At 50.6% G+C, this 13,806-nt stretch overlaps 1 protein-coding gene across 2 annotated transcripts in view; it reads left to right on the top strand.

Moving 5' to 3' along the window:
- Positions 1-1,957, top strand: part of TCEA2 (transcription elongation factor A2) — a 31,620-nt gene extending 29,663 nt beyond the window's left edge. For both annotated transcript variants that reach the window (XM_088467012.1, XM_088467011.1), the window contains one exon: positions 351-1,957. In XM_088467012.1, the coding sequence (XP_088323138.1) occupies positions 351-359 (9 nt within the window). In that variant the 3' untranslated portion in view covers positions 360-1,957. The remainder of the gene's footprint in view (positions 1-350) is intronic.
- The last annotated feature ends 11,849 nt before the right edge of the window (positions 1,958-13,806 follow it).

Below are 13,806 nucleotides of genomic sequence, written 5' to 3'. Positions count from 1 at the left end.
GCGCGCTAGAGTATGGGCATATTTTTCACAGCACCCCTAAGTCAAATGTTTCCTTGTGCTTACCTGTCATCTTTCAGTTCAGTTATGTGATAGTGGACAGGGTTGTGCTTCTGTTTGTCATATATTTTATGATTTGTAGCCACCAGCACTGGTTTTGTCTATCGCATTGACCATAATTAATTTGATTTGGTCCTGGACCTCCAACCTGTGGCACCCCTGGAAGTGCCCTGCGGCACCCCAAGGTTCCACGGCACCCAGTTTGGGAACCACTGGCCTAAACACAGAGACACCCATTTTGTAGATTGTAAGTGAATAAAACATTAATTGTCTCATTTTCTCTTCATTTACAGTTTTGTTAATGACCCCTGCTGAGAAATAAATCTCCTCCATGCCATATAACCTGCACGAGAAGATGCCAAGAAAAGCGCCTGCTCATTCCTTCCATTCTCCCACCCATGAACAGGGATGTGATTATCATTATTTTGCAGTTTGCACATATAGTACACATGTTTGTTAGAGACTTGCTTTGCATTTATACTTTTTTTTTTTTTTTTTCTTTTTCCAGTAAAATTGAGAAGCAGATGACATGTGGCAGCAGAATGCTGCTGGTGTGTATAACACAAGTCCACTATAAAAGAAAAATGGTCTGTGTGTCTGAGTCTCTGCCTCCCACCTGAGTTATTGAAGCAAAACATAGACAATGCTTTGTGTTTATTACAGTAGTTCTGATTTGTGATTATTAGCAAATCATCATTGATAACAGACAGTTGAGAAACCGTTATCCATGTTTTTATCACATGCTATATCCAATTGTGTCAGTCAGAGGTGCATTATAATCATCCAAACTAATGCCAGTGCATATTGCTAAGATTTACCACTAGAGGGCAGAAGAAGTAAAACTCTGCCTCTTTCACTCCTAACCGCGTAGTTTAGTTTGATTTACCAGAAGAGAAGACTATCTGGAGTCCATAAATCAGAGCAAATACAGTTAGGTCCAGGGCTATTTTTCTGTAAAAAAAAAAAAAAAAAGGGTTCAGGAATTGTGGGTAGAGCTATTCTGGGGACTTAGCTATAGAAATGTGTATTTAGAAAAGAAGGCACTCTTTGGGGACGTATAATAAAACTTATCTTATGAAATATACATTTTGGCCCAAGACATTATGTCATAGTTAATGAGAGGTTCAGGAACTGAGGGCCTGATTTAGACCCGTTCACTAGGATGCGTTTGCACGCAGCCGTCAGCAGCCAAAGTATGCAAATTCCGCGATCGCTTGCAAGACCTTAGCACGCTCACTATGTCTTGCAGCGTGATCGCGGTGTGGATTTATACGCCCACCAGCCTGACACAAGACGCCCACTTTCCTTTAGTAACATACGTCATCTCCAGGAAGTGTATTAACAGTTGGTAACATCGGACCCATACGCAGCACTTGTGACTGACCATACCCTACCGCAAGCACTGCGAGAATTCAGCCATGTGACGTGTACACTGACTGTGTCTTATTTATGCATGCCTCTGATACGCCGTTCAGATGCACAGACACGCCTGCGTTCGCACCACCACACCCCTGTCACCATCGACCACACTCTGCCACCACCCACTTTGTCTTGTACGCATGCGCAGATTGCAAACATCAGCAGGCTACGTGTGAATGCAGCCTAGCGAACGGGTCTGAATCGGGCCCTGAGTTCCTGCTGAAAACTAGCACTGGTTAGGTCCATATATATTTGCAAACTGACACAATTTTGATCATTTTGTCACAGTACACCATCACAATGAATTTGAAATGTAACAATGACGATACAATTGAGGTGCTGACTTTAAGATTTAAATTAAGGGATTGAACAAAAATATATGAAATGTTTAGGATTTGCGACCATTTTTATACACAGTCCACTATTTTCAGGGGCTTAAATGTAATATGACAAAACAACATAATCATAAATAAAATGTTCATTTTTGAAACCTTGTTGAGAATGCTTTGCAGACTGACTGCCTGAAGTCTGGAACCCATGGACATCACCAAACGCTGGGTTTCCTCCTTTGTTATGCTTTGCCAGGTCTTTACTGCAGCTGTCTTCAATTGTTGTTTGTTCATGGATCTTTCTGCCTTTAGTTTTGTCTTTAGAAAGTGAAATACATGCTGAATCAGGTTGAGATCAGGTGATTGACTCAGCTATTGCAGAATATTCCACTTTCTTCTTCAGGGTCCATAGGGCTCCACAGGGAGACCTTGGGGTGTAGGTGGTGGTTGAGGTCCGGGCACCACACAGTTAAAGTGTTCAGCTTTCAGGATGCATCGGTCCATTCCCATATATCCCGTGCCAGAGGCACCTCAGTTTCGATGGTGCACGTCCGGAGTCGGGCCACCATTCTGCAGTGGACTGCTTAGGAAGCCCGAATAGCTTTATTTTTTTGATTTTATTTACTTTTAGTAGTTTATCTGCTGAGCGGGTAGCAGCAGACTGTCCGCAGGATTCCTGCGCTACCGCTCCGTCACCGCTCTAGGCGCCACAATGCCAGCTGCGGCTGGAGATTTCGGTGGGCATCCCGGGGACTTGGCTAGCCGGCCCCACGGACGGACCCAGACTGCATCCCAGATACAAGGGGACAGGTAAGGCGGGGGCAGTCTTACCTCAGGGGACAGACCGGAGTTGCTGAAAATGAACAATGGCTTTGTCCACAGTGATCCACTAGTCCACCAGGGCACATATGGAGTGGGAATCCAGCGACCTGGTGGTTAATAATCAGAATGGGGAGGTCAGCTTTCCTTATTAAAGCGGTCCCCCCCTTCAGCTCAGGGCACCATTCCTTTGAGGTCTTGCTTCCCTGTGCTGCTCTCCGACGACCACGCCCCCTCAGAGGTCTCCGGAGGCCATTTTCTCCAGGCTCAGCCACAGCTCTCAGTGAAACGCTGGGTCCGGTCCCCCTACATACCTCACCCTGGAGTCAGGTTATGTAGCGCTATAGCCTACCAGATGTTGAGACTCAGACCACAGAATCCGTGTAGTTTATTGTAGTGCCATTCTGCAGTTATATTGTATTTCTGCATTGTATGTGACTTATGCAAGCACTGCCTGTCTGTATATTTCTCTATACTGTCAGCATATAGCTTTCCCTTTTTTTCCTTACTTTGCCCTAACATACAGGTGTATTCAGGGTTTTCCTGTGCCTCACATCTCTTGTATTTGTGAGGGTTGTCACATACAGTTGGTTACTGCACTGTGATATATTTGTGCTGTGTGCTCCTGCAGCTTGCCCAAGCAGAAGACAGGATCAGTATATTGCATTCCTACTTGTATTCTACATACCTAGTGGTTGCATAATACCCAGTGCCATATTGTGTGCTATACTACTCTGCAGCTATGTCTAGCAGGGGCAAGAGTAGCAAGCAAGCATCTGCCTTCAGCGACTAGTACTACAAAGCCTCGGTCTGCATCTGTTAGGTCCTTTCGTCCTCAAGGAAAGCCTAAAGGTCAGTCCTTTCCCAGGCAGTCAGCTTCCACTTGGGCAGCCAAGCCCAGGACCAAGCAGACCTGGACCACCAGACTCCCTGCTTCAAAATCCGAGGACTAGCCTTCAGCCTGACTGGATGGGCCTGCCCCTGGGGGACCCCAGAGTAGGAGGCTGACTTCTTCAGTTTGCCTGGTGCTGGTGTCAAACCGCCACAGACGCTTGGGTAAGAGAAGTGGTCTCTCACGGGTACGCCCTCTCATTTCTAAGACGGCCACCTCACCAATTTCTACTTCAGGGTCCATAGGGTATCCACAGGATACCTTGAGGTATAGGTGTGACGTCAGTCATCGGGCACCATAGAGTTAAGCTTTCAGCCTCCCAGGATGCACTAGGGTCCCCCTCCTATACCCCGCCCCCGAGCCAAGGCACCTCAGTTTCGTTTGGTGCCCGGCCGGAGTCGGGTGCACCTGTTGGAGTGGGGGCTAGAAGAGCCCCTGAAGCTTTTCTTCATGCAGCTGTGGCTGCACATCTGGATGTACAGCATGGACAGTCAGTCCTGACATCCATGCTGTCTTCCCTACACCCCCGCCGGTACCAGAACGCCGGTACCGATCCGGGGATGCTGGTGAGCATCTGGGGTCACAGCTAGCGGTGACCCCAGATGTTCCGGACCATGGCCAGATTCAAGGGGGACAGCAAGGTAAGCAGCGGGGTCCCCGCTGTTACATGGTCCAGAGTCCCCAGGCAGGGGGCTTCCTGGGGACTGGCTGCAGCGTGGAGCCAGGTAAGAACCTGCGCTTCCACTACCCCCCTGGGACAGCGGACCGCAGCAGAGCGGTAGCGCTGCGGCGTCCCGGGGGTTAAATGCATGCCAGGGGAGCGCGCCTTCCCTGTCTCACAGCCGGCACCTCCCCCGCTGCACACAGCCCTCTCTGCACACTGCCGACTGGTCCTGTAGCAGCGCTCCTCCCCCAGGCCAGCCTCCTCTCTGCTCCTCGGTGGCCATCTTTCCAGAACGCATGGTGAACGCTGCTGGAAGCATCGTGGTCTGGGTCCCCCCGCATACCTCTCCTCCGCTGTGGCAGGTCTGTGTATGCAGCGCTGTGTCCTACCAGGCCCTGTGTCTGCGTAGTTGAGTGATCAGCGCTGTTAGTGCAGGAATTGATTTTTCTTTGCATTGTATGTGACTGTGCTAGTGCTGCTGCCTGTAACTTTTCTTCTGACTGTCAGCTTTATTACTGTCCCTGTCCTTTCTGCTAAGCCCTTGCGGTGCGGTGCTGCAGGGTGGTCTCTCGCCTATTTAATATATAATTGGTGAGACGGGTCACATACTTGGTGCCATCATGTCTGAAAGTGATTTTCCTCTCCGGCTACAGTGTACTACGTGTAAAGTACCGTTAGCGGAGGGGGAGGGTAGCGCGGAGGGCCTCTGCCGGCAGTGTTTGTCAATAGCGCGGCCTATTACGGTTACAGCACCGGTACAGGAGCCGCCCTGGGCTTGTTTCGCTCAGGCACTTACGACCTTAGTGGGCCAGTTAGCTCCGCAGCCCGCGTTTACACAGATGGGTTTGTCCCGGCAGTCAGTGGTGTCGTCACCCATGCAGGGTTTCCCACGACAATTGGTGGTACCCCACAGTCTCCCTATTTCTCCGCTCCCGGTTTCTCAGGAGCCGGCGTGGGTTAACTCCCTGACGAGTTCTGTACAGCACTTGTCGGATGTGTTGCATGGGGAGTCTGTGATGCGGCCACATAAACGGTCGGTGGCGTCTCTGTCGGCTCCTTATGAGGATGACGAAGGGACGTCTGATGATGGGGAGATTCTGGATCCTTACGATCAGGAACCTCTCCATACTAAGGACGCTGACGCTAAGTCCAAAGTATATATTCCTGGACTTATTCGGGCAGTCCGCACAGCCTTGGTGATTGAGGACGAAGTTCCCCCAGCGGCTAAATCCAAGTATGCCTTTTTTAAAGATGTTAAGGGCGATGCCACAGTCTTTCCTCTTTCGGGTCAGTTAGTGGACCATTTAGAGGAGGCGTGGAAACAGCCTGGCAAACGTTACCAGCCGCAAAGGCGCCTGGCGGTGGCTTATCCGTTCGCGGATAATTATTTTGCAAAGTGGGAAACCCCTCCACAGGTGGATTCTCACGTGACCTGTCTTGTCCATAGTGCGACATTGCCGATGCCATCCATGTCCTCCCTTAAGGATGCTACGGACCGCAAGGTGGAGATCTGCCTGAAGTCCGCTTATTCCCTTGCGGGGGGGGGGCAGCACGGCCGGCTATGGCCATTTGCTGGGTTGCCAGAGCGATGGAGCGCTGGGCGGATTCATTAGAGGCGTCTTTTGATTCCGACTGTCCGGCCGATCAGGTGGAGTTGATTGGTAATCTCCGTGATTCGGCCACTTATATCAACGAGGCGGCCTTAGACATTAGTACCCTGGTGTCTCGGATTTCTTCAGCAGTGGTGGCTGCTCGTCGCACCTTGTGGTTGCGATCCTGGAAGGCGGACGCTGATTCCAAAAAGGGTTTGGAGGCGTTGCCATTTACCGGAGAGGTTCTCTTCGGTCCGGATCTGGACAAGATTGTGGCCACGCTGGCGGCAGCCAAACCGGCATGTCTCCCGTCGGCCGCTGCTCCTTCTGGTTCGGGACCATCGTCCTTTCGGTCTTATAGGGCCCAGGGCAGGCCCAAACCACAGTCTTTTCCTCGACAGGCTGGTCCTAAGAAATCGGCCAAGCCCCGGAAGCAGGCATGGAGTAGCAGACGTCCGGCCCCTGAGCCAGATGACAAGCCTGCGGCCTGACGGTCCGGGCCTCCCTTTGGGGGATCCCAAAGTGGGAGGCCGCCTGCTGCAGTTCGCCCGGTGTTGGTCGGTTACCACAACAGACACTTGGGTTCTCGAGGTGGTCTCCCAAGGGTACGCCCTCTCTTTCCGGCACAGACCCCCGGCTCGATTCTTCACCACGGGTCTACCATCAGACCGGAACAAGGCCACGGAGCTGCGGAAGGTCTTGCACACTATGCTCCAGGCTGGAGTTATAGTGCCTGTTCCATTCTCCCAGAGGGGCCAGGGTTTCTATTCAAATCTTTTTTTGGTGCAGAAACCCAATGGGTCGTATCGTCCGATTCTAAACCTCAAAGCTCTCAACAAGTCTTTGCGGGTGCAGAAGTTTCGGATGGAGACCCTACGGTCCATCATTCTGGCGCTGGAACCTGGGGACTACATGGTGTCATTGGACATACAGGACGCTTACCTGCATGTCCCTATTCTTTCGCGCCATCAACAGTTCCTCAGGTTTGCAATCCGCAGCGACCACTTCCAGTTTCGGGCGTTACCTTTTGGTCTGGCGACAGCACCACGTGTGTTCACCAAGGTGATGGCGGTCATGGCGGCTTCTCTGCGGCTGCAGGAAGTCCGTATGTTGCCGTACCTGGACGACCTTTTATTAGTGGCACGATCTCCCGAGCTCCTTCTACGCCACTTGGACCTGACCATTGCACTACTGCAACGGCACGGCTGGTTAATCAACTGGCAGAAGTCCACTCTAATCCCGTCTCGGCGGATTCTGCACCTCGGAGCCTTATTGGACTCAGGACAGCAAAGGATCTACGTGACGGGGGAAAGATCTCTGCTTTACAGTCGAGGGTGCGCAGTTGTCTCCACAGCCGCCGGGTGTCTCTACACTCGGCAATGAGGTTACTGGGCTCCATGGTGTCGGTGTTCGACATGGTGGAATATGCCCAGTTTCACTCCAGACCTCTGCAGCACCTGATCCTGTCCAAGTGGAACGGGCTGCCTCAGTCTCTGAAGTCCCAAATGATTGTGCTCACCCCGGAGGTTCGCCTGTCCCTTGCCTGGTGGTTACAGACGACCCATCTCAGCAAGGGACGTCCGTTCTGGGTTCCAAATTGGGTCCTGTTGACGACGGACGCCAGTCTTCGGGGCTGGGAAGCAGTTTCGGGTCCACACTTGTTCCAGGGCAGGTGGACGCCGACAGAAGCGGAGCTTCCAATCAATATCTTGGAACTCCGTGCGGTCTTCAATGCTCTCCGGCAGGCACATCGGGTTCTCCAGGGTCGTCCGGTACAGGTCCAGTCGGACAATGCTACCACCGTGGCCTACATAAACAGGCAAGGAGGAACCCGAAGTCGGGCGGCTCTCGTGGAGGTCTCTCGGATCCTGGTATGGTCGGAGCGCAATCTTCCGGCCATATCAGCGGTCTTCATCCCGGGAGTGCTAAATTGGGAGGCGGACTTTCATAAGACGTTCATCCGGGGGAATTGTCCCTGCACCCGGTCGTTTTTCAACTGCTGGTGGACAGATGGGGTCTTCCAGAGAATCGACCTCATGGCGTCCCGGCACAACAACAAGTTGCCTGTGTACGGGTCTCGCACAAGAGACGAAGGGGCGTCTCTGGTGGATGCTCTGTCCGTCCGGTGGACGTTCCGGTTCGCATACCTGTTTCCTCCGATTTCCCTTCTTCCACGGGTAATCCGGAAATTCAAACAGGAAGGAGGGACGCTCCTGTTGATAGCTCCCGCGTGGCCCAGACGGCACTGGTTCTCAGACCTTCAAGGTCTGTCCATGGACAGTCCTCTGCGGTTGCCGCTACGACCGGACCTTCTGTCACAGGGTCCCTGTCTTCACCCGGACCTGACTCTGCTGTCTTTGACGGCGTGGCTGTTGAGACAGCCATGCTGAGGTCCAGGGGGTTTTCCAGCTCTGTGGTGCGTACCATGTTACGAGCTCGGAAGCCGTCTTCTGTGAGGATATACCATCGCGTGTGGCATACGTTCTTCCAGTGGTGTCGACCGAGAGGTTATGCACCGCGGGAATTTCGTCTGTCTCGGATACTCGCCTTTCTACAAGCGGGACTAGATCATGGGCTTCGCCTTGCTTCTTTGAAGGTACAGGTTTCGGCCCTGTCTGGTTTCACCGTAGGATTGCTACAATTCCGGATGTGCGCACCTTTATGCAAGGTGTTCTCCGCATTCAGCAGCCGCCCTTTGTTCCACCTGTGGCACCTTGGGATTTGGCTGTGGTCCTGAGGGCTCTCCAGGGACCGCCGTTTGAACCACTTCGCTCAGTGGATCTTAAATGGCTAACAGCTAAGACTGTTTTCCTTCTGGCCATAGCTTCGGCCAGACGTGTTTCTGATTTAGGGGCTCTCTCTTGTAGACCCCCTTTCTTGATTTTTCATGGGAACAGGGCAGTGCTCCGCACTCGACCTGAATTTCTTCCCAAAGTTGTTTCCCAGTTTCATGTTAACGAGGAAATAGTTGTTCCGGCCTTTAACTCACCTGGTCTTTCAGTGGGTGAGGCCACTTTGGATGTTGTGCGGGCCTTAAGGACTTATGTTGACCGCACTTCTTCCTTTAGGAAGTCGGACGCCTTGTTTGTCCTCTATGGCTTCCGTAAAAAGGGTTGGCCTGCTTCAAAGCAAACTTTGGCAGCCTGGATACGTATGGCTATTTCTGAAGCTTATCTTCATGAAGGCCTGCCGGTTCTTCCTTCTGTGAAGGCTCATTCCACTAGGTCTGTGGGTCCTTCGTGGGCAGCTCGACGTGGTGCCTCTGCAGTCCAGATCTGCAAGGCTGCTACGTGGTCCTCTGTCCATACCTTCGTGAGGTATTACAGGTTTGACACCTTCGCCTCTCAGGATGCTTCCTTCGGGCGGCGGATTCTCCTTTCAGCACAGGAGCGTCCCCACCCTTAAAGGATACTGCTTTGGGACAACCCCAAGGTATCCTGTGGATACCCTATGGACCCTAAAGTAGAAAATATGAGATATGGTAAGAACTTACCTTTGTTATCTCTATTTCTACGAAGTCCATAGGGTTCCACAGAACTCCCGCCCTGTCACACCTGTGCTGCAGATGGGCTTTGCTCTGGTCACCGGTTTTTCCGTCTCCCTCTGGTGAGAATGTGATTCTTGTGTGTGTCCAGATCTTTTTTCTCTCTCTTCCTTCTCCTCCGGCCTATGGCTTGGTAACTAACTGATGTGCCTTGGCTCGGGGGCGGGGTATAGGAGGGGGACCCTAGTGCATCCTGGGAGGCTGAAAGCTTAACTCTATGGTGCCCGATGACTGACGTCACACCTATACCCCAAGGTATCCTGTGGAACCCTATGGACTTCGTAGAAATAGAGATAACAAAGGTAAGTTCTTACCATATCTCATATATTTTCTACACAGGCCCTCTTTAAGACCCAAACAAGACCCTGCAAATACAGAAAGCCATCCAGTCCTTGCTGCAAACAGGTAATTGTGCCAGTCCCGTGGTCTCAGCGAGGACCGGTTATTGTTCTACTCTCTTTCTGGTTCAGAAGCTGAATGGGCCTCATCGGCCTATCTTCAACCTCAAATCCCTGAACAAATTCCTCAGGGTACCCAGGTTCAGGATGGAAACCCTACGCTCTATCATCCTAGCTATGGAGCCTGGGGACTTTATGGTATCTCTGGATATTCAGGACACTTACCTACATGCACCTATAGCGCCCTCTCATCAGCGATATCTCCGGTTTGCTATACTACAGCAACACTTCCAATTTCAGGCTCTGCCCTTTGGACTATCCACAGCTCCACGGGTTGGGTATTTACCAAAATTATGGCTATCGTGGTGGCCCACCTGCGTGGTCAGGGTGTCCGACTGCTACCATATCTGTATGACCTCCTGCTCTTAGCAGGAACCCCATCTGCAGCTAACCATCGCTTTCCTTCAAAAGCATGGATGGTTATTGAACTGGAAATATACCTCCCTGAATCCTTCACAAAGAATGGTTCATCTGGGAACCCTGCTAGATTCTCAGGGTCAGAAAATCTGACATCAGACAAGATCTCCACACTTCAACTGCGAGTGCACAGATTTCTTCAAAGTCGCAGAGTGTCAGTCCAATCGGCAATGCAGGTTCTGGGATCCATGGTATCTACCTTCGACATGGTGGAGTATGCTCCATTCTACTGCAGGCCTCTACAAGGGCTAATCCTTTCCAGGTGGAACAGGTTGCCCCATCAGATCAGAGCTGAGACGATGGTGCTCTCTCCAGAGGTTTGTCTGTCCCTATCTTGGTGGCTACAGACATCTCACCTAACCAAGGGTCGCCCCTTTTGGATCCCGGACTGGGTACTCCTAACAACGGACGCCAGTCTCTGGGGCGCAGTGGCCGGTCAACACTCTTTCCAGGGCCGTTGGACATCGGTCGAATCAACTCTGCCAATTAACATATTGGAACTTCGAGCTGTCTAGACGGCCCTCATACTGGCCCAGGATATATTTCAAGGAAAACCTGTACAGGTACAGTCCGACAATGCCATAACAGTGGATTACATCAACCATCAAGGAAGCACTCGAAGTCGGACAGCAATGACAAGTGTCACACATTCTGACATTGGCTGAGGGTCACCTCCCGGCCATCTCTGTGGTGTTCACTCCGGGAGTTCTCAATTGGGAAGCAGACTTCCTCAGCTGTCACGACGTGCATACCGGGGAATGGTCTCTTCACCCAGAGGTTTTTCACCTCCTAGTGAACAGATGGGACCTACCAGAGGTGGACCACATAGCCTCCCGACTCAATCACAAATTGCCGATGTACGGGTCCAGAACAAGGGATGCCGAGGCAACCTCCGTAGACGCATTGTCAGTGAAGTGGACCTTCCATTTAACGTACCTATTCCCTCCAGTCTCCCTTCTTCCTCGAGTTCTTCGGAAGTTCAATCAAGACAGAGGCACTGTCCTGCTGGTGGCTGCAGCTTGGCCCCAGACGTCATTGGTACTTAGATCCTCCATCGACACTCCGTTCCTGCTGCCTCAGCGTCCGGACCTGTTGTCTCAGGGTCCTTTCCACAGACCTGGGTCGTCTGTCTTTGACGGCGGGGCACTTGAGAAATCCCTCCTGAGGTCCAAAGGATTAGGATTTCCAGAGTCCTATCCTTCCTTAAGGATAGATTGGACCTTGGACTCCGCCTTGCCTCGCTGAAAGTACATGTCTCTGTTCTCTCCATTTGGTTCCAGCGTAGACTTGCTCCACTACCGGATGTCCACACCTTCCTCCATGGTGTCCTCCGGATTCAACCTCCCTTTGTCCCTCCAATGGCTCCATGGGATTCGTCAGTATTTCTCCGTTTGAACCCCTGGAATCTGTGGAACTCAAGTGGCTCACAGCGAATACTCCTTTTTCTTATGGCTATTGTGTCCGCTAGAACGGTGTCAGATTTAGGGGCGCTCTCCTGTCGCTCCCCATTTATGATATTCCATCAGGACAGGGCAGTGCTTCAGACTCGCCCTGGTTTCCTTCCAAAAGTTGTTACTTGTTTCCACATTAATGAGGAAATTGTAGTCCCGGCCTTTCAATCACCAGACCTATCAGCAGGTGAGGCCTCCTTGGACGTGATCCGTGCCCTTGGGATCTATGTGGACCGTACCAGTTCCCTTCGGAAATTAGACTCCTTATTTGTGCTCTATGGATTTCACAAGGAATGGCCAGCCAACAAACAGACATTGGCTAGATGGCTTCGAATGATTATCTCACTGGCTTACACGCAGGCAGGCCTTCCTATACCGGCTACTGTTACTGCTCATTCTACTCGCTCTGTGGGTCTCTCGTGGGCAGCTTGCCGTGGCGCCTCAGCTGAACAGCTCTGTAAGGTGGCCACATGGTCCTCTGTCCATACCTTTCTGAGGTTCTATGCCTTCAATACATTTGCCTCTCAGGATGCTTCATTTGGACGCCGGATTATCTTCTCAGCACAGGAGCGTCCTCTCCCTTAAATGACTGCTTTGGGACATCCCCAATGTCTCCCTGTGGAGCCCTATGGACCCTGAAGAAGAAGATGAGTTATAGTAAAACTTACCTTGGTTAACTCTCTTTCTTCGAAGTCCGCAGGGCACCCGCCCTGACACACCTGGCTTCAAATGGGCTATGTTTCTGGTCACCGGTTTCCCATCTCCTTCCACGTGAGAGTGTGATTCTTGTGTGTGCCAGTCTTCCTTCTCTCTTCTCCGCCCTTTGGCTTGTTACGAACTGAAGTGGCTCGGGGGTGGGGTATAGGAGGATGGACCGATGCATCCTGGGAGCTGAAAGCTTTAACTGCGTGGTGCCTGGTCCTCATCCACCACCTACTCCCCAAGGTCTCCCTGTGGACCCTATGGACTTCGAAGAGAGAAAGTTAACAAAGGTAAGTTTTACCATAACTCTAATTTTTTTTGCCTTAGAAAAACACCTAGGTTGCTTTCGCAATATGTTTTGGGACATTATCCATCTGTACTGTGAAGCACCATCCAATCAACTTTGCTGAATCTGCACAGACAGTATATCCCTATACACTTCAGAATTCATCCGGCCGCTTCCGTCTTCTGTAACATCATCAATAAACACTAGTGACCCAGTGCCAATGCATGCCCATGCCATCAGCCATCACACTGCCTCCACTAGGTTTTACAGATGATGCGGTATGCTTCGGATCATGAGCCATTCCAAGCATTCTCCATACTCTTTTCTTCCCATTATTATGGTACAAGTTAATTTTAGTTTTATCTGTCCAAAGAAAGCTGTTCCAGAGCTGGGCTGGCTTTATTTAATTGTTTTTTGGTGATCTAATACCGCCTTTCTATTCTTGAGGCTTATGAATGGTTTGCACCTTGTGGTGAACCCTCTGTATTTGCTGTAGTGATGTCTTCTCTTTATAGTAGACTTCTATAATGACATGCCTGCCTCCTAGAGAGTGTTCTCCACCTAGCTGGATGTTGTGGAGGGGTTTTTCTTTTACCATGGAAATTATTCTGCGATTATCCACCACTGTTGTGTTCCATGGACGTCCAGGCCTTTTGTGTTGTCCAAGCTCTTATTTTTCTCAGAATGTGCCAAACTGTTGATTTGGCCACTCCTAATGTTACCGATATCTCTCTGATGGATTCTTTTTATTTTGTTTCCCAAGGATGGCCTGTGTCACTTGCACTGAGAGCTCTATTGACTGAATGTTGTGGGTTCACAGCAACAGCTTCCAAATACAAATGCCACACTTGGAATCAACTCCAGACCTTTTTTTTTTATTATTTAATAAACTCTTTATTATCAAAGAAATCATTTTTACATACAGAACAGCAGATTGTAGCATTCAAAGACTTCAGACCTTTTTGCCTGCTTAATTGATAAGGAATTAATAAAGGAATAGCCCACACCTGTCCATGAAACAGCTTTTGAGTCAATTGTCCAATTACTTTGGATCCTTTGGAAGGAGGGAGCTACATATTAAGTAAACAGCTGTAATTCCTAAACCCTTGTTCCAATTTGGATGTGAATACCCTCAAATTGAAGCTGATAGTCAGCACTTTAAAATCATATTCATTA

This window comes from Taudactylus pleione, unplaced genomic scaffold (assembly GCF_031769625.1).
Source record: "Taudactylus pleione unplaced genomic scaffold, aTauple2 ptg000069l, whole genome shotgun sequence".
NCBI lineage: Eukaryota > Metazoa > Chordata > Amphibia > Anura > Myobatrachidae > Taudactylus > Taudactylus pleione.
This window is presented reverse-complemented; position numbering and strand designations above follow the sequence as displayed.